Source organism: Acomys russatus, chromosome 9 (genome assembly GCF_903995435.1).
Source record: "Acomys russatus chromosome 9, mAcoRus1.1, whole genome shotgun sequence".
Lineage (NCBI taxonomy): Eukaryota > Metazoa > Chordata > Mammalia > Rodentia > Muridae > Acomys > Acomys russatus.
In genome coordinates this window covers 40,425,273-40,445,427 of record NC_067145.1, presented here as the reverse complement: position 1 = coordinate 40,445,427, position 20,155 = coordinate 40,425,273, and the positions used below count along the sequence as shown (strand labels likewise).

Here is a 20,155-nt window from a genome sequence, read left to right as displayed (position 1 = left end):
AATCAATAGGATTGTTGGGTGTAGGGCTTTATTCTGCTCAGTAGTATATATACTTCTGCATTTCTAGTGAAGTGGGTTTAAAGAATTAAACTGAGAAGCACATGTTGTTTAATAAACGAGGTGTTTTTCCTAAAATGACTTGGATCCTGCCATTCTGAGGCTTATTGTAGTATAATTCTTAAGATGACAGACATCAAAGGTAAAAAGACAAATAGTACTTTCTGCATTGAAATAAAACTGAGACTCAGTTTGAGTTTAAAGCCCTCTTGAGATGTGCTTTCCAGAGTTCCTTCCTGGAGATCCTTTGAGGCTAAAGTGGAAAAGGCCAAATCTTTTTTAAAATATAAAATCGGGTCATGTGCAGTGGTACTAGTCCCATTTCAGTTGTTAATTAACCACATATAGCATATACAATTAACTTAAGAGTTTTGTTCTCCTTTTAAAGCTTTATTTTTTTTCCTTGCATGAAAAATGCACCTTTGTTTGTTGATGACAATATACAAACAAGGTTTTTCTTATAAATACTTGAAGATGAATTTAATTTTGATTCATATATTCTAAGCTCTCTGTTAATACTTGCCTAGATTACTGTGTAGGAAGAGGCAGTTGGAGTTTAGACTGAAGAATTGTGCTTCAGTATTTGCTTTTTAGACTAAAGGGACTAAGTTCACTGATTGAGTTTTATCAGTCTTCTTTCTGTACAACAGTGTGTATGAGAATTTAGCCAGGGTGGTTTACATGTAGGTTCTTGACTGCTTGTAATCCTGTGATCCTGACCAAGAATGTTAACACTCTAGGTGACTGAGACAACTGCCCTTAGGAAACTCTAGTTGTTACTGTCTACATGGGTGCTTGTCTCCCATAGACTGTGGTTCCTAAGTGAACTCTATGGGCAATTTTATCATACTAAAGTTAGCAGATAAAATATAGAGAAGTTTTAGCTATTCTTACTCAGAGAAAAACTAATAATTTGTTTTTTCTTCATCCTTTCCAGTTTTTAGGTGGGATTTACTGTGCAATTTTATATTCTGTTTTTTTTCCCTTACCACAATTATTTTTTGTTGTTGCTGCTTTAAACCAGTTACACATAGCCTTTCTAATGCTTAGATAATATTACTAGACAGTACTAACTATACCTTTGTTCTTAGGTACTCAGTTTGATTCTGCTAAGTAACAGTACAATGAACACCTTTGCTAGGAAAGGATTTTCCTGTAATTAGATTTTTTGTGTAAAGGATTCTAAAAATATTTCTAGAAGTCTTTTAAAAAGAAATTTAAGCCGGGCGTGGTGGTGCAGGCCTTTAATCCCAGCACTCAGGGAAGCAGAGGCAGGCGGATCTCTGTGAGTTTGAGACCAGCCTGGTCTACAAAGCAAGTCCAGGACAGCCATGGCTACAAAGACCCTGTCTCAAAAAAAGCAAAAAAGGAAAAAAAAAAAAATTAAACAAAATAAAAAATGTCAAGGACTAGAGAGATGGCTTAGTGGTTTAGAGCACTAGCTACTTTTCTAGAGTACCCAGGTTCAATTCCTGGCCTTACATTATAGCTCCAGTTCTGGGAGTATCTGGCACCCTCTTCTGGCTTTCTAGAGTACTGCACACATGTGGCATAGACATACAAACAGGCGAAGTACTCACACTTATAAAGTAAATAATTATTTTAGCCAGGTGAATTGGCACACAACTTTAATCCCAGCATGTGGGAGGCAGAAACAAGTGGGTATCTGAGTTCAAGGCCATCCTGGTCTACAGAACAAGTTCCAGGACAGTCAGGACCACACATAGAACTTCTGTTTTAAATCCATCCACCCCTACCACCAAAAGCATTATTTTGTCTTTGTGCACATGTACGTGCTGTGTGGGCACTTGAGCACATTTGGAGATCAGTTCTTTCCTTCCACCTGTACATGTGTCCCAAGATTTGAACTTAAATTTGTTAGGCTTGTGTATGTAGCAAATACTTTGAACCACTGAGCTATCTCACCAGCTCTCCAGAAGTTCCTCAAGTATACTGATCAACTGCTCCCGATTGGCTGTAAGCTGCTTTATTTCATATCAGGGGACAATTAGGGAGCAGTGTTTATATAACATGGAGACCAGATATGGAGGGTACAAAAATCAGCATTTAAATTACACAATAACATTATGCCTACAACTCCCAAAATGTTTCTGTACCTATATGGAAATAGAAGAGAACCAACCTATGGACATTGTCTTCTGACTTTCCATGGTCCAAGCACACCCACGCATACAAATAAATAAAACTATATATATGTATGTGTGTGTGTGTGTGTGTGTGTGTATTTGTGGAAATATACACACACACATAAAAAAAAACCACCCAGGACAATATTAATCTTTGCTGTAACTAATACTTATTTTGTGTACATAAAAAGAATTAACTTGATACTTTATACCAAGTTTTATTTATACCAAGAATTTATATTTTCAGGAGTTCTCAAAATAGCTTGATGGATTTTTAAAAAGATTTATTTATTTATTATTTGCACAATGTTTTGCATGCATTGTGAGCTTGCACACCAGAAGAGGGTATCAGATCTCAGTATAGGTGGTTATGAGCCACCATGTGGTTGCTGGGAATTGAACTCAGGACCTTTGGAAGAACAGACAGGGTTCTTAACCACTGACCCATCTCTCCAGCCCCTGATGGATGTTTTAAAAGATGGCAATGCCTTTAAATTTGCCTATTGATTTAGGAAGTTATTCTTTTATGTTTGAGATTCAGATTTACACAAAGTTTGGGTTCTGTTCTTTTTTCTTATACACTCTGAAAACTGAAGACTTAAGCCTGGTGTGGTGGCACGTGTCTGTTATATCAGTAGTCTGGGAGACTGAGGCAGGAGGGTTGCTGTGAGTTCAAGGCTAGCCTGAGTTACATAGTTCAGTTCAAGACCACTGTGGGCTACATAGTGAAATTCTGCTTTAAGAACTGGAGCTGGGGGCTGGAGAGAGCTGAGCAGTTAGAGTGCTTGCTGTAGAATCAGGAGGACTCAGATGTGACCTAGTGAGCTCCAGACTCACCTGTGTGCAGTTCACAGTGATGGGTTACAGATGTGTGCCATGGGGCTGGGCTCTGAACTTCGACCCTCAATGCTTAGGTCCACTCACTCTGATAGTGGTGGGTCGAATACTCAAAGCTGAATCTTTTTAGTAAGTTGAATGCTGAGTCAGGTGACTTCAACCATGCATGTTAAGGTCTGTGGATTTGGCACTGTGGAGCTCCCCCTTGGGAAGCCCTTTTTTTGGCTTTCCAGCATAGCATTGCACTGTAGAAGACCCTTACTCTCCCTTCATCACTGGTAAGAGAAGTCACTACCCTTAGTCCATGTACTAGCTTTGAACTCAAATATTCTGTGCTCATTTTCCTGTCTTTTCCGTTTTCTGGGATTCTCATGTATATCCTCTTACTTACCAACCCAAGATCTTTACATTTATAATTTTTGCCCTGTTTTTTTCCCCCCTCAGCTCCCAGTTGATGTATCTAGTCTGAGGATTTTCAGTTGGACATTATAGGATACCAAGCAATAGAATCTAAAGAGTTTCTCTTGCTGTGTAGTTCTCCACGGAGACACTAACCTGTAGTTTAAAAATCTAAAAAAGATTTTCACATAAATGTAACATTTGTGTGGTTATTTAACCTGGTTATATCTGGGCTCTAGCTCTTCTTGTGCATTCCCACCATTTTTATTGCAGTTCTCCTCATCTTCTATTTATATTGTTGGGATCCATCTTCCTGAAAGGGATATATTCTCTGTCTCTGTCTCTGTCTCTGTCTGTCTCCATCCCCACCCCCTTTGATAGGGTGGTCCATGCTGAATGTGAACGTCCTATACAGCTGAGGGTAGCCTCTACCTTCCGTGTACTGGGATTATAGGCATATCCCACCGTACTTGATTTTGTGCTGTGGTGGGAGTCAAATCCAGGGCTTGGGTATGCTAGGCAAGCACTCTTCCCATCAAGGTACATCTCATAGTTGCATCCCTCTTAATGTTACAATAGTTGAGAATGTTCTTTCTGGCTTCAAGCCTCGGTAGTTTTTATATTACATTGGGTGACATCTGTGGTAGTTTTTCTTTCACTCCAGGGGACTGCTGGGTGTTGAACTCACAGACTTGGTGCATGTTACACAAGCATTTTTGAGTCACACCAGTAGCAGCATCAGCGCTTTTAAACACGGCACCTAGATGGTCTCTGTTCTAAGTAGGTATTCCTAAGGATTAAAACCTAAGGGTTTCCTTGGGTCTTTCTCTTGCTCCTCCTGTCAAATACTTGCGAGGTAGCATGAGTCTGACTGGTGCCATGCTGTGCTTTTCTTTTCTTTTCTCCCACTTCCCCTTTTGAGACAGGGTCTCACACTGCAGCCTTGGTTGCCCTGGAACTCTCTATGTAGACCAGGCTAGCCTCAAATTCACAGAGATGGCACTGCCTCTTCCTCCTGAGCACTGGGATCAAGGTAGGTGTCACCACGCCTGGCTTCTTGCAATGCTGTTTTCATCATATGTGTTTCTGCCTCCCAGCTAGCTCCCTCTTATTTCATCCCAAAGGCCTGCTCACCCATTAGTGTCTGCCTCTAATGTGATCTCAGCATTGTCTATTACTCATTCAAGTGACCAGTTAGGTTCACTTGACTGTATTCTGAGATCCTAGAAGACAAATTTTATTTGTGTTTCTACATGATGCTCAATTCATTTGGAGCTGGTTCATTCTTAGATAGGGGCGCGGCTGGCCATCCTTCCCCCAGACTAGAAATGATTGTTCTCTATCACATCTCTACAGTTTCAAGGAGGTTTTTTTGTTGTTGTTGTTTGTTTTTTGTTTTTTGGTGTGTGTATTTGGACATTGTATGTGCATACTTTGTTGATTCAGTAAGTTTTGCTGTCTGCTGAGTACTAATGTACTAGCCATACTACATGCCGAGATTGTGCTAATTTGTAGAGAATTATATGTAATCGACTTTTGAAATTAGGAACAGGGAGTATGTCTGTTTAAGTTCTGTGGTGCTGATGAGTGAGTTTGTAGTTTTGTGATTCTAAGCACACGATATGCCACTGAGCCAGTCCTTGTTTTAAGATTTGTTTGTAAGTAGCTAACCTTTTGTTTCCGTACTGTGAATGGAAGTTTCTTTTTCCAGTTACATTTTCTAATTATTTATTATTTGTTGAATTGAGAGTATTTAGATTATTATATATCTGACTGAGGGTAAGACTATAGAAATACATTTTTTTAAGTTGTCTAAAGGCTGGAGAAGTGGCTCTGTATTTAAAAACATGGTTTTCCAAGGGACTCAAGTCTGTTTCCACCACCTACACTGGGCAGCCCATAACCAGCTTCAGGGCGTCCAACTCCTCCTTCTAGCCTCATGTAGCATACATTCACATAGACAAATAGATACGCATAAATATATCTTTTTTAAATTGCCTAAAATCCTAGAATTTTAGAGCCAAAGCAACCTTAAACAGAGATTTAGCCCAGTCCTTTCATTTATGGGTTAATTATTTCCCTTTCGGATAGTTGAAGTGGTCTTACCCAGTATTACACAACCTTCTGGTGTCTGATCTTGAATAGAACCTACAGCTGTCATTTAAGTGAATATTTTTTGGCAAGGGGACAGAATCTGTCAAGCTCACTTTGGATTCTGTTTGAAGGTACTTATTTTCAATCTGGCTGTGAATATTAAATTACACCATCTATGCCCTGCCCATATTTTTATACATTTTTATTTTTCCTTTATAATTTCTTGGTCATTTTCATGTGTTGCTTTGAAATTCTTATTTGCTCGTTTATTTTGTAGTGCTGACAATCAGACCTTTAGCATTCTGGGCAAGGAGCATCAATAGAACTACACTTATAGTTTTTGGTATTTTCCCCAAGTTTTAAAATACATTAGAATGGTTATTTATAAGTCTCTTTAATGTCATTTCAATTTGTAAATGTTATGCCATTTTAAACATGAAATTTAAAATTTATTTCACAGGCAGCCACACCCCCTAATCATGGAAGGCCAGATTCTCCAGTCTATGCTAACCTGCAGGAACTGAAAATATCACAGTCTGCTCTCCCTCCACTTCCTGGGAGCCCAGCAGTTCAAGTCAACGGAGAGTGGGAAACTCACAAAGACAGCTCAGGCCGCTGCTACTACTATAACCGTGCAACCCAGGAACGAACCTGGAAACCACCCCGATGGGCTCGGGATACCGGCACAGTCCGGGATTTCCAGAGCCCAGGAGAGCAAGAGGTATGAGTACGTCAGAGCTGACCAGTAAGGCCCCCAGTTTTCCTTCATTATTCAGAAATGAAAGGAAGGGCTTGGTTTCTTTGTGTCAGTGTGGTAGAGCACTTGAATTTCTAAGATACCAAACATTTCCCCTGAGCTTTCTCCTAATCTATAATTAGTGTATAGATACTGATTGCTGAGCTGGGTCAGAGCTGTCCACTGCCCGGTCTTCTCTTCAGGAGGTATTAGCACAGCAGTTGTGGGCACTTAGGGGGTGGGGCCTGAAAATCACAAGGTCAGGGTCACTCCTGGCTGTGTAGCACGTTTGAGGCTGGCTATCTCAGTAGCTCCCTCACCCTTAAAAGGATGCTAATTGCATAAATCAATAGAAAGGAAAAAAGGTCCATGGCTAGACCTAACCATGTAAAAAGAAACAAAGTTACTTAACTGATCAAAACAATCACTTTCCTTTCTTAGTTAGTTTTCTGTGGCCATCAAACTCCTTCATGCTTTCCTGCCAGTAAGGATACAAAGTACAAGGTGATCTTTCAATTCTGCTTAAGGAAAGTAATGATGAATCTTACTGTAGTTAGTTGGGTTAGTCAAGTGTGAGTACAATTCTCTTACAACCATTTTTATGCTAGGGCTAGATAGCTGTTCTTACTGATGCTTTCCATACACCTCTGCAGGCTTTTAGAAGCACTAGGCTTTTTTTTTTTTTTAAAGTTTAGATGTATAGGTATAAAGTGGGTGAGATTTGTGGGATTCAGTGGAGCCCCTGCCCTTTTGTGCTGGGCTATCCCTAAGGGATACCCATTCTCACAGCTTGCTGACAGATACGTACAGAGTGTCAGGAAGAAGCTAGGTTACCTGTCCTGCATTTAGCAGAATCTAAGAGCTTTGTAGCTGATATTTCCCTTCTTGTCCTACTTTTCAATTGGCTATTCAAAGCTCTCTTTGATGGTGACTTATAATGTTCACAATTGAGAATAAAAATAGAAATATTATAGCAAAAGTGCTCCCAAAAAAGGCTAAGAAACTTGTGTCTAGATAACAGCTCTTGGAAGATTTTAAAATAAATCATCTTGTGTGTCAGTAGTAAAATCTTTATAATTATTAAAGAAAGGTTAAATTATAGAATAGTAGAAAAATAAGGTATACACAGGAACTTTCTACACATTTCTTAGCTTCCTAATTTTGTAAATGGAAGTGATTTGTCTGTCAGGGTCTCAACTTATAATTTCTGCACATACTATGGAAAAATAGATATTTCCAAAGTTTCTGGACCACATTTCTTTTTTATCACTTCTAGAGAAAGGGTGCACATGGGAGGTAAAAATGAGAGACCATGTGAGCCTAAAAATGTCTTGTTCTGCTTTTGTATTTAATTAATCAAATGCTTGCATATAGACTTTTCGGTGTTTCAACTGCACTTGAATGAGTATCTATGTCAGTCGCTTGTGTTTCCTGTTAGACCCTGTGGGCCTTTCCATGTGGACTGACTGGCCTCCACAGAAGTTTTCAGATCTTCTGCCTACAGCATGGGGGCTTCTAGGGTGTTGTCAGCATCCAGTCCTCAGATGGTTCCTTAGTCTCTGTATCCATCTTAACTGTGTTTTGCTTTGAACTGAGGATCTTACCGATTGCCCTCTTGAAGGGATTAGCTTCCATAGTTCTGCAGTGGAACATTCCTGGGGGATGGGTATGAAGAAAGGGATTCCAGTGCCTTCAGCTCTCTTGTCTTTAGTGCCCTGACCTTCATCTCCTCCTTCTAATGTTGTTGGTTTCTGAGCTATCCCCAAATCCTGCTGAATATGCATGTTGTTCTCCTCTCTTCCACTTCCTGCCTGCCAGATTAGACTGTGCTCTCTTCTGCATGGCTAGGTGAGGTGTTTGTTATCTGCTAACTCTGCTCTCTGGGTTCTCGTGGGTGTGTATCTTTTTAGATACAATTCACTACAATTATTTTTGTAAAAATTGAAAGGAAGTGATCATGCCTCTGTCTTGCCTTAGAGCAGTGGTTCTCAACCTTCGTAACACTGGGACTCTTTTTACTACAGTTCCTCATGTTGTGATGAGCCTCAACCATAAATTTATCTTGTTGCTACTTTATAACTTGTAATCTTGCTACTGTTATGAATCATAGTGCAAATATTGATATGTGATCCTTGTGAAAGGGGTCAGGACCCTTAGAAGCTTGTCTAGTGCTTTCCTTGGGGCAGTGGTTCTTACCTGGTGACAATGCTTTTTCAGGACCTTTGCAGTGTTTGTAACTGATTACCACAATGAGAGAAGTACTACTGTGTTAGAAGCCAGAAGTGCTGCTACTATCTAACAGCACGTGACAGCTGTCACACAAAGGGTTATCAGGTCTGAGGACGGTAATGCTGTTATCCACTGCTGCCCTGGACATCCACCATGTCTGCTTTATCACATTTTATCCTCTGTCAGTCCCCTTGGCCCCCTAAAGCCAGCTGTTACATGCTCTTGTTGTTGATATTTATTTCTGTTTTTAGCTTCTCTATTGTGTATTACAACTCAACATTAATCCTCAATTTTACTTTTTTTTTCCTTAAATTTCTTCTGTTTTCAGTATATGCTTTTGAATTTGTGAGCTTTTCTTAGTGATAGAGTCCTTTATTTGTTGTCTGGAAATATGCTATGTGTTGGAATCTGTGTGTGTGTAAATTTTTTTTATTGGCCTCTGTTTAGTACACACAGTGTTGATTTACTTTTTATTTAAAGGACTTATGTAGTTCCAAGTTGGCTATTGACTTGGCTCTTTTTGTTTGGCTTGGTTTGCTAATTTATTCTCATGTTTTCTGGCTTCCATTGTTGATGTGGAAAACTCAGCTGTTGTTTTATCCTTTAAAGAGTGACTGTCTTTTCTTGATAGTTGCTCAGAAGATTTATATCTGTAGTCTCATTATGAGAGTGGTAAAAGGCACCTTTGTTAATCACCTTTCTATTGTGACACCATACTGTAGAAAACCAGATTAAAGGAGGAAGGGTTCATTTGGGCTCTTGTTCTCAGTCTGTGGCCAGTTGTGTCTTTTGTTTTTGGCTGTTTGTGGAGGAAAACATCATAAGAGGGGGACATAGTGCAAGAAAGCTGCTGACCTCAGGACAGCCACAAGGAAAGAGACAGGGATAGGAAGCAGGGACAGCAAGAGCCACCCTTCATGTGCATACTGCCTGTCACCTGTTTGCTCAAGCCAGTCCTACCTTTAGTAGCTTATTCATCCTTAACTTAGATATGGATAGAGCTAATGCACAGGGTTAGCATCCTCTCAGTAGCACCAAGAGTTGGGAACCAGGTGTTCCACACATAAAAGACTTTGAAGCTGTTCTGTATGTAATTATTTGTATTTCCTGTCATGGCTTTTTCCAGGATTGCATTAATATGATAAAATAACTATTGTTGATTTTACCTCATGACGCACAATGCACTAAGGACAGTTTATTTTGAAAAGTAAATACTTGAGTATTAATATATTCAATATATCATAATATTTATAGTTGAGTAAATTGCCTTTTTAGGTTCTCACTCATTGCATATTTATATTCAAAGAAGAAAATCCTTGTGTTTCTGACTGTTTATAGCCTCTTCCGTCAGAAGAGAACTACCACAGCAGTTATTTCAGCCAGTCAGATAGTCAGTGTGGCTCTCCTCCAAGGGGTTGGTCAGAAGAGCTGGATGAACGTGGGCATACCTTGTATACCAGTGACTATACTAAGGAGAAGGTACTCTTCTTTTTCTTCTTTCTCTCATCTAGTATACCTTTTGAGAATCCTCTCATAAGATAATTTTGTGCTGAGGTTTTATAGTAATAAGATAAACTCATAAGTGGATATGGAGGAACATAATGTATAATCCAACACTTGGGGGGCAGAGGCAGGGTATTGAATTTGAGGTTAATCTGGACTGATCAGCAAGGCTCTTTTTCCCAAAACAAAACAAAAAAACTCATGGAAAGTATTCCTTATGGTGATTTTTACAGTGGAATACATAGTAATACTCAATTCATGGTTTTGTTTGTTGTGGCGAGAGATGAAACATGGGGCTTCACACCTGACACTCTACCACCAAGCTACACCCTGATTTCTGCCTTACAGTTTATTTTTATTTATTTATTTTAAAGATTTATTATTTATACAGTATTCTGCCCACATGTGTGCCTGCCCACCATAAGAAGGCACCAGATCTCATTACAGGTGGTTGTGAGCCACCATGTGGTTGCTGGGAATCGAACTCGGGACCTTTGGAAGAACAGATGGTGCTCTTAACCTCTGAGCCATCTTTCCAGCCCATGCCTCACAGTTTAAATGTGCTACAGCAATGGTGACTTTGTGGTACTAATAGCCCATTCCGATGGACCTTTTTTGGGGGCAGAACAGCTGTCACTTGCTTAAGCTTCTTCAATAAAAATATTTCTTTGTATTTCTCTTGGGAGAAGTTGAGGGTTTTTTCCAGTGATTTTTCTCAACCTGCTGTTACTGCACACTCTCACACTGCTTATATTTCTTTTTCCGTTAGGACCCAATTTGTGTAAAACAAAAACCACGAATCTAGTATTTTGTGATTAATTTGTTTATAATGAGTATCATTTTTTATGCATTACCTGAAAAGTCATTTTAAGTGGTGGCTCACTGGTTTGCTAGTTAAGAGTAGGGGTTAGGCAAATAGCCCTTTTCCCTGCTTCAGTTATTTAGTCCCAGGATGTATAGAGCTAGTGGCTTTTCCTTGTATAATAATAAAGATTATGTCAGCAGTAGTATTTTCCCTTTCATTCTCTGTCCTATATTGTGTGTAGTTCTCTTGTTATTTTTACTTAACATGCATTGAGTACAGTGCGTTGGCTGAGGAAAATAATAAGGATTTGTGTAAAGTGAGGCTTTAATGTGTGAAAACTTGTACCTAAAACTTGTCTTTTTTTTTTTAATGTCTCAAACCTGTTTTCAGGATGTGTTGTACCCTTTACCTACCTACAGATGTGTGTCTCCATGTATCTTCATGTCATATGTTCTTATTATGTTATCAAGTGATATTTCAATTATTATCTGACATTGAGGAAAGAGGGAAATGGATACTAATACTGAGTACTATACTTATAAAACGTAAGTGCACTTCACTTATGTGTGAAGCTTGCTGAGTTTATTTGTTTACTTGTAGTTTGTTGGAGGTAGGGTGAAATTCCTAAGAAGAATATCTCATAACTCTTACACAGCCATTTAAACTAGCCTTTATTTAAATTAAATAAAAACATGTTGTGTTTTTGTAGTGGCTCAAGCATGTTGATGATCAAGGTAGACAGTATTACTACAGTGCAGACGGATCTCGGTCAGAATGGGAACTGCCAAAGGTAAGAAGCTACATTGACCTTTGTGCACAGTGTCTGAAGACAGCTGCGCTTGCTCAACTTGTTTGTCTTTTGTTTGCTTGTTTGTTTATATAGGAGATAGTCTCATTCTGTAGCTCACGCTGGTCGGAAGTTCCCTAAGTAGACCAGTGTAGCTTTAAACTTCACAGATTCATTCTTAGCCTTATTTTATTCTTTAAAAAGCAGAAGACTGGTCTTTCCTGAGTTCATTTGCAACCCTGTGATGTTGTCAGAGATGCACATTTACCACTTCTTCATTCTGGTTATTCTCGCTCAGGAAATCTTTTGGTAGCTTGAAACTGGTCTCTTAATTTCCCCAGAAATAAGAGCTCTACCTAGTGTCACCCTCAGTCCAGTAGGAGGAAAGATAGTAATGCTATTCAAGATTGTCGTCAGTGGAGAGGTGTATTTAAATGAGTCAATCACACACATTTGACATCACCAGGTATTGAAAAACATAGGATACAGTGCAGAGTGTCTCATTTTGCTGCAGTATTGTCAATTAATCTTAATATTTCAGACATGTCCTTGGTAGTAGAATATATCATATGTGCAATGCATTATAACACGGTGCTTATCCACTTGTGCGTCATACTGTGAGCATTGCCTGTGGAGGTCAGAAGAGGGTGCTGGGTCCTCTGAAATCACAGCCTATGACAAACCCCTCCATATGGGTCCTGGCAACTGAACCTGGATCCTCTGTAAGCACCCTTAACCTCTGAACCATCTTTCTAGCTCTTGAGATAGATTTTTAAAATAGGAGTATGTGAAGTTAAAAAAAAAAAAAGCTATTTAAAGAATGATGATTACATTATATAAAATACTAAAACTTAAACAGTATACTGAGCCTAACATTTTGTCAAAGTTTAAGATATCCATGGATGATGAGCATGAGCTCATCATATAGTATAGCAAGGGTGGAGGAGAAGTGCATCTGGAAGTCTGTTCAGAAGGCATCAGTGTGTACCTAGAACTGTGTTGTTTTAGGAAAACACCTGAAGCATGTATCTTATGTCAAAATGGACAATTTAGGGCTAGGCTTTTATTATAATCTATTTATAGGTATATGTTTAAAATAATCCACAATCAAGATTTTAGTTCAGAATTTTAAAAGTTTTTAAAAGGATTAAAAATTTTGGTCATCTTTTTAAACTAAAGGTGTTTAAGTTGTGGTATTTCTCCTTTCTTTTTCTCTATTATGTGTACTTTGTTATCAGTGTCTAACATTTTGTTGTGCTTTCTTTGCTTCTGTGAATATTCTGTGCATAGTAAATTGTGAGTGCATTTAAATTATGATTATTACCATAATTTTACATTATTTTTCTTACCACATAGAAAGGCTTTCTAAATTATAGTAATTACAAACTCATTGCCCAATTTCAGTGTGAAGAAAGAAGTAGCACCTTTGTTAGGTGGCTTGTATGCATTCACTTTGGAGAGTCAAAAAATGACATACTGTGCACAGAAAGCATACTCTAAACATAGTTATTGAAATTATTACCAAAGTCATTAAAAGCTAAGGTTTGCTGGACTACTGTTAGGGCTGAGGGGAGTTGATATATATCCTTCAGTTTCAGAAAAAGAATGCATCTGTTTAAAAGTTTATTTTTATTGTTATTTTATTACAGTGTAAAGCATTTAAGTTGCCTATATATGCTAGCACAACTCCCAAAGCCCTACAGTTCTCTTATCTTTCTGTGTGATCTGCTTAACATTCAGACTCCTCCATGGCTTACTATTGCACTGATAACACATGAATTTTACATGCAGTTTTCTTTTGGCAACAATGCCTGTCCTGTTTTCTACACAGTTGGCATGTTCAGAAGTAGTGCTCAGAACTCTTATTACTTTAGAAAAACAGCAGTATGTCTATCCTTGAGTGAAGCAGAAACAACCCCCCAAACCATTACGTGTAAAAACTGTATGTGTGGGCCTTATTTAAACCTTATGATAATTATGGTAGTGTTTATAAATAACTGGATGTTTCTACTTCATTTATTCAGAGCCACTCTGTCTTTTTTTTTTTTTCAACTGAAGGAACAATTTAGGGGAAGTAAACATTTTACAAAAGATAACACTTTCTGGGTATATATCCAGCTATATAGTCTAGGATCTCAGTCATGTCACTAGGCTGCTCTGTAAGAAAACTGGGACTAGACAGTTCATGGTGTGGTGTCACTTGAACATTGTTATTAGGAGCTGTGGTAGGTTCGTGTTTGTATTTTTTACTTACGAAGTACATTTTGTTTTCCTTAGTATAATGCTTCATCTCAGCAGCAAAGAGAAATAATTAAAAGTAGGAGCTTGGACAGGCGGCTGCAGGAACCAATAGTGCTAACCAAGTGGAGACATAGCACCATTGTGTTGGATACCAATGATAAGGTAAGAGCTTGCAGAGAATAGGTTGAATTTTGGCAAGTGTTTTGGGAAGTCTATTGTTCACAGTGGGTTCTAGCCATTTGTACTAATAGTTACATAAAATATTGCTGTTGTTAAATACAGTTCTTGGCTAAAATATTAATTCTTTTGAAAAGTACGAATTAATGTTATTTTGGTTTTCTACTGTTATACATATAATGATGTCCTTCTATTATTTCACCCCCTCATTAGCCTGTCTTACACTGTTCCCTATGAACAAATCTCTCTACTTTCATCTCTTTGCTTTTATGGCCCACTACATTTAGGTTTCTAGAGTGAGCTTGGGTTGAAGCTTATTTACGTGGGCAAGGGCAATTTATCAGTGGCTACACCACTGAGGAGTGTGACCCTCTCCACCCCCTCCCTTCACTGTCCACAATCCCTCAGGGAGGGTAGAGACCTCAGAGTCTCTTCCTGTGTGCATTGGACTGTTGAGATGCCTCGTCTTGTCACCAGGTCGTACCCAGAGGAGTTTTATAGCACTCCATGCCATCCCAGTTCCTTCTGTGCTCTCTTCCTTGATGCCCCCTGAACCTTGGAGGAATGATACAGACACCCTGTTTAGGGTAGAGCACGCAATAGTTACGTAGTTTTTGCATACAACTTAGTGTTTTTGTCTACATGCACTGTGAAAATATTTTCTTAACTAAATGGCATGGATGTGTATTTAGCATCATCTACTATGCAGTAGTTTTTGGCTTTGAGTTTTCTCAGAATTTGTATATCAACTTTTTGTGACTTACTGATGTCTGATGTATGTACTTGACACATTTGAGCTAGCCTGTGTGTATATAATTATTATAATATGTAATTATATACTAAATATATAATATACATACACTCACACAATTTTAAGCCACTTTTGCTGTCTTTGAACTCCAGGAAGGTTCATACAGTAAAGATTTCATTTTCTCTGTCCTAGGAAAGGCTGGGATCCTACTTGCTTTTTTCTTTCCTGCAATGTTGCTTTTATCAATCTGAGAAATGATGGTCTGTGTTTCTAAAAGGGTATGGATTTTGATTCAGGTTTCAGAAAGGATATTTTTAAAGCAAGTTCAGTTACGCTGTTAAAAAATGGTTTCCTTTTAGGGCATTGTGGGCATTTACAGTGCATTTGTAGAGCATCAGCCATACCCATTAGAAAGTGAGGATGAGGGATGATAATGTCCAAAATTAAAACATTACCTTTTAAAGAAGTCTTTGAGGACTCTTCTTTTTTATGTAAAGCCATCATCGCTTTTGTAGCATAATTAACAGTTTTTTCCACATTTTTTCTTCCTTCCTTCCTTCTTTCCTTCCTTCCTTCCTTCCTTCCTTCCTTCCTTCCTCTGTAGCTTAGGCTGACTTGGAACTTGGCTACTATCTTAGTAACTTTTTGGTTGCTGTGAAGAGACAGTGATGAAGGCAGTCTTACAAAGGGAAGCATTTAATTTGGGGGCTAATGATTAAGAGAGCTAGATTCCATGATCATCAAGGTGGGGATCAGGGCAGTAAGTAGGCAGGTGTGGCTCTGCAGCAGTAAGTAGCTGCTGGCTTATAACTGATCCACAGCACAATGTGTATGTGTGTGGGGGAGGGCACCTACCTGTAATAAAACACTTCCTTCAGTGAGGCCACACCTCCTAATCTTTCTCAAACACTTTCACCAACTGGGGACCGAGTTCAAATATATGAATCCATGAGTGCAACTCTCACACAAATCCACAGTAACCTCCTGCCTTTGCCTCCAGAGTGCTAGATTATAGGTACACACCACCATGCCTGGCTAAAGTGAACTTCATAGTTACTTTCCCCCCATGGCTACTTTTAGTCTTAAATCCTTTTTATAAACAATAGATTTCATTCAGTTTAAAATAAGATGCTTTATTAATGCAGTTGAGTGTAAATAAGTCTTTGTATATACAACAAGGTATATTTTTAGAGTGTACTATATACATTTTTATATTTAAAATATGGATTTACAGAACAATAAGGAAAGTAAACCGATTTTTTAGTTTTTATTTTCAAGAATATTTTAAAATTAAATGTAGAAGTCTAGAAGACACATTAAATGAGTAGTGTTTTGGAGTCATTGTTATTGAAGATGTATTTGAAAATCTATTAGTGTTGAGATTAGCCTGGGCAAGTGAGATTCCCAGAAAATACAGTAGATTTCAGGAATTAGAAAATATTTCTAGGTGTATAGAAAACTCTTTTTTTTTTTTAAAGATTTATTTATTTATTATTGTGTAAACAGTGCTCTGCTTGCATGTACTCTGTACTCCTGCAAGCCAGAAGAGGCGCCATATCACATTACAGATGGTTGTGAGCCACCATATGGTTGCTGGGAATTGAACTCAGGACCTTTGGAAGAGCAGGCGGTGCTCTTAACCACTGAGCCATCTCTCCAGCCCCCTAGAAAACTCTTAATAGCCATACATAATATGGCAAGGCAAAAGCCATTGTTGAAACACCTCTGCTACTTCTTCCAATGAGAAAAAAATGTATTTTGGTGAGGTTTACTTCAAGTTCCTTTTTTCAAATATCCTGTCATATTCAAGGGTGCAGTTCTCAAGAGTTCTGTGAGATTCTGCTTTAATCTGACTCTTGAAGTCACCCTTACAGAGTATTACTTCATGTCCTGTTTCACCTGCTTGTCCTCAGGCGGCAGCAACGTGAGTGTCCTGAGAGCAGACATTTACTTATTTTTAGTAGAAATCTCTCCCTTCCGGTTTGCCCTTTGAAATAGATTCACAGCTAATTGCTTCATCAAGTAAATATTCCTATTTCTTTTTATCACCTAAATATGCCTTCTTAAAATAGGGCAGTCTTTGAGGCTATGAAAAAGATACTGCATTAGAACAAGTGCATACCTGACAGGCGTATATAACTTAAATGGAATCCAGTATTATATGGCAGGTCTTATATAGAATGAGTCCTAGTTCAGCCGGCTGAAAACCTTGGAGGTAGTTGAAGGTGTATCTGTGTTTAGTTGGTCTGAGTGGATTTCCTTGCTTCTGCTTATATATGGGTTTTACTAGAACTATTTATGGATGGGAGCAATGTATGTATGCATACATTCTTACAGAAATACATAAATGTACATTGCTTCTTTACTGTAGTTATAATTATGTATTCATTATTTACTCTTATTTGTGGGTTTTATGTATGTAGGACCTATTTGCTTTTATTCAAATACTTTGTAGTTTATGGATCATTCAGTCTTTATCTTTCCAGGCTGTTCTTTTTTTTAAATGATTAATTAATTAACTAATTAATTAATTATTATGAACTCCTGCAGGCCAGAAGAGGGCACCAGGTCACATTACAGATGGTTGTGAGCCACCATGTGGTTGCTGGGAATTAAACTCAGGACCTCTGGAAGAGCAGTCAGTGCTCTTGACCTCTGAGCCATCTCTCCAGCCCTCCAGGCTGTTTTAATACGCATAGAAGTCGTGACTTAAGTCAGAAAAATTACTCAAATGAAGTTAAACTGAAATCTGAATAAGCTTAGTTTGTTTTTCTAGGGTTTGTGGATAGGACTTTAGTATTTTGTCCACTAGTAGTGTTAGCTTTGGTTGTTTGGCTGTAAGATTGTCCTTTCAAAAGTTTCCCTGTAAATCTTGATTGCTGTATAGTTTCTGTGTGTATAAATTATACAGGGTGCAAACTGAAGATGTTTTTCCAAGTGACCGAGTGTTGAGATCAGGGTTTTACATTGTTACTTAAAACATTCCTACATTTGTTGTCAAAGTTTTATAGTTTCATAAGCCTAGAGACTGGGATGAACAAATACGGAGAGTAGTGCCTTGTTTGGTTGGATTGGATATTAGTAAGGGGTATTGGCATGGCTGTTCTCACTCTCTTTTCCTCAAGTTATTTAAAACATCTCAGAGAATGTAGAAAATTTAAGTAGAAGTAGGTGCTGGTACCAAGAAATATTTTTCATTCTTACCCTTCTTAAAAAAACAATATCTTTTAGTTTTGACCAAGCTTGGTGTTCATAGAACCCTTGTTTCTTTGCTCTTAGGATGACATTCTTATAAACTTAAACATGAAAATATTCCCCCCTAGTGAATCACTGATCTTTAATGCTGGATTTCTTTGGTGTAAATTTTTATCTTTATACTTAATTATTGGAGAATAAGTATAAATTCCTTTATATTGCTTTAGAGTAAAAATTCCATTTTGTCAATTACCACTTACTTCTTGTGACTGTTTCTAGCCTAGCCCCCGATAATCACATCTATCATACTAAGAGCACATTACATGGTGGCTGATGTATGTGTAATTTTAAGTAGTGTTAGTTAAAAATGATATAGTCCTATTTTAGTCAAAATAGTTGCTGTGCAACCATGCCATGGTTTTTAAACTTTTAATAACATCAGTAGTTTTCAGATCAGTGCTATCCTGCTTCTAGAGCATCTGAGATAGAAACTAACAAAAAAACAGTTTCCTTTTTCTTGCCTTCTTAAGCTCTCCCACTATCAATCAAGGAGAAACAGATGTGTTTAAAATAGAGTAACGTTTTTCATTACTTATTTCTTGTAGGATTCTCCAACTACCACAAAACTCTGCTTACCTGAAAATGAATCTCCTCCTACCTCATCAAAGCATCAAGATCCAGTTAGTATGTTAGAAACATAAAGAATAAATAGCCTAGCCTTTTAAATCACTTTCAGTAAATTAATTTTCTTTAAATATAATGTTAATGTGTTTCTCATGTCGTTATTAAATTTTATTGGCCTTTTAGAAAAATACAATTAAAACAGCTTTAAGAATCAAGTTTTATTCACTTTAAAGCCCCCTTTGTGCAGAATATGGTATTAATTTATATGCCGTATTTGTAAGTGACAAATTTATACATGGTTTTTAAAAGTAAAAATTCTAAACTAGGTGTGGTGGCACATACCTTTATTCCTGGCATTTGGGAGGCAGAGGCACATGGATCTCTGTGAGTTCCAAGGCCAGCCTGGTCTACAGAGTGAGTTCCAGGACAGCCAGGACTACACAGAGAAACCCTGTCTCAAAAAACAAACAACAGAACTTTCCAGAGAATATTACAAATTACACTTCACTTTCTTTCCCAGGCCTGCAGTCTGAAGGTAAGACATCTGCCTTTCCTTCCCAGCAGCATGGCTGCCCTTGTGCGGCTGTGATACAGGAGAGCTTACCCACCTGGGCCAGGGACTACTGGAGATGATAAGTCTCGGGACTGGAAACCCCTAAGCAGCTCTTCTCACAGTGAACCCCATGTTTTGGCCTTGTCCTCGCGTTCACGCTCTCCTGCTCTTCCTGTCACACTGATTTGCTGTTGGCCTGTACTGTCCCCTTATTGGGTAGCACTTAACGTTTTTAAGGAGGACAGAAAGCAAGACTGTCCCTAGCTCGTGCTTCATGTGTTTTCTTCCCCCGTACTGCACAGTCCTTTGGTTACTCTTTCAACCTTTCCTTTGCCACTGAGACTCCCACACCTCACCCTGGCAGCCTGGGCGTGGTTATCAGGATTAGATTCAGTTTGCTTCCTCAGAGAATTTAGGCCAATTCTCTAGGCTTGCTGAGGTTTCCTTGTGATATCTTCATAGCATAAATGCTGTTTATTTTATAAAATCAGGAGCAGTCACCGGCACCTTCAGATATGCAGCTCTGTCACGGTCTTCCCAGCAAGAAAACACTGTTAACAGAGACAGGAGAGCATGTTCCTGCTGTACAGCCACATGGTTGCTGCTCAGAAAATTCTGTTGAGTTTATGAATTAATTTTTAACACTTTAAAGAGATAGCTTTCATCGTTGCTATTTGAGGTCCAATTTTTATTTACTAGTCAGACTTGAGATTCTCTACAGGCACAGACAGGTTTCACTTTTTTCTGATCATTCCTGACCTTTGTTCTCCCTTTCCCATATGTCTGTCTGTATATATACACAAATGCACCTGTGTATCTATGTATGTGTATGTATACATATAGGAATACATATATATTTCTTATTCAATGTTGTTTTCATTTCTTGTATTTTATGGTTCCCATCACATTGTGTATTCTTCCTTTTTATTTTTAATTACCACTAAGCAAGCCAAGAGATAATGGTAGGATGTAAAAGCAGAGCTTTCTTTTTAAATATACCTTTAAATTTAGGTAATATAC

General features: G+C 38.3%; 1 protein-coding gene across 8 annotated transcripts in view; it reads left to right on the top strand.

Annotated features, from left to right (window-relative positions):
• The window catches only part of Arhgap12 (Rho GTPase activating protein 12), a 100,860-nt gene that overhangs the window by 56,400 nt on the left and 24,305 nt on the right, over positions 1-20,155 (top strand). For 3 of the 8 annotated variants that reach the window (XM_051151178.1, XM_051151176.1, XM_051151177.1), the window contains 5 exons: positions 5,995-6,255; positions 9,838-9,978; positions 11,517-11,597; positions 13,872-13,997; positions 18,564-18,638. In XM_051151178.1, coding sequence (XP_051007135.1) covers positions 5,995-6,255; positions 9,838-9,978; positions 11,517-11,597; positions 13,872-13,997; positions 18,564-18,638 — 684 coding nt within the window. The remainder of the gene's footprint in view (positions 1-5,994; positions 6,256-9,837; positions 9,979-11,516; positions 11,598-13,871; positions 13,998-18,563; positions 18,639-20,155) is intronic. The other 5 variants (XM_051151180.1, XM_051151182.1, XM_051151179.1 and 2 more) reach the window with 3 other exon arrangements.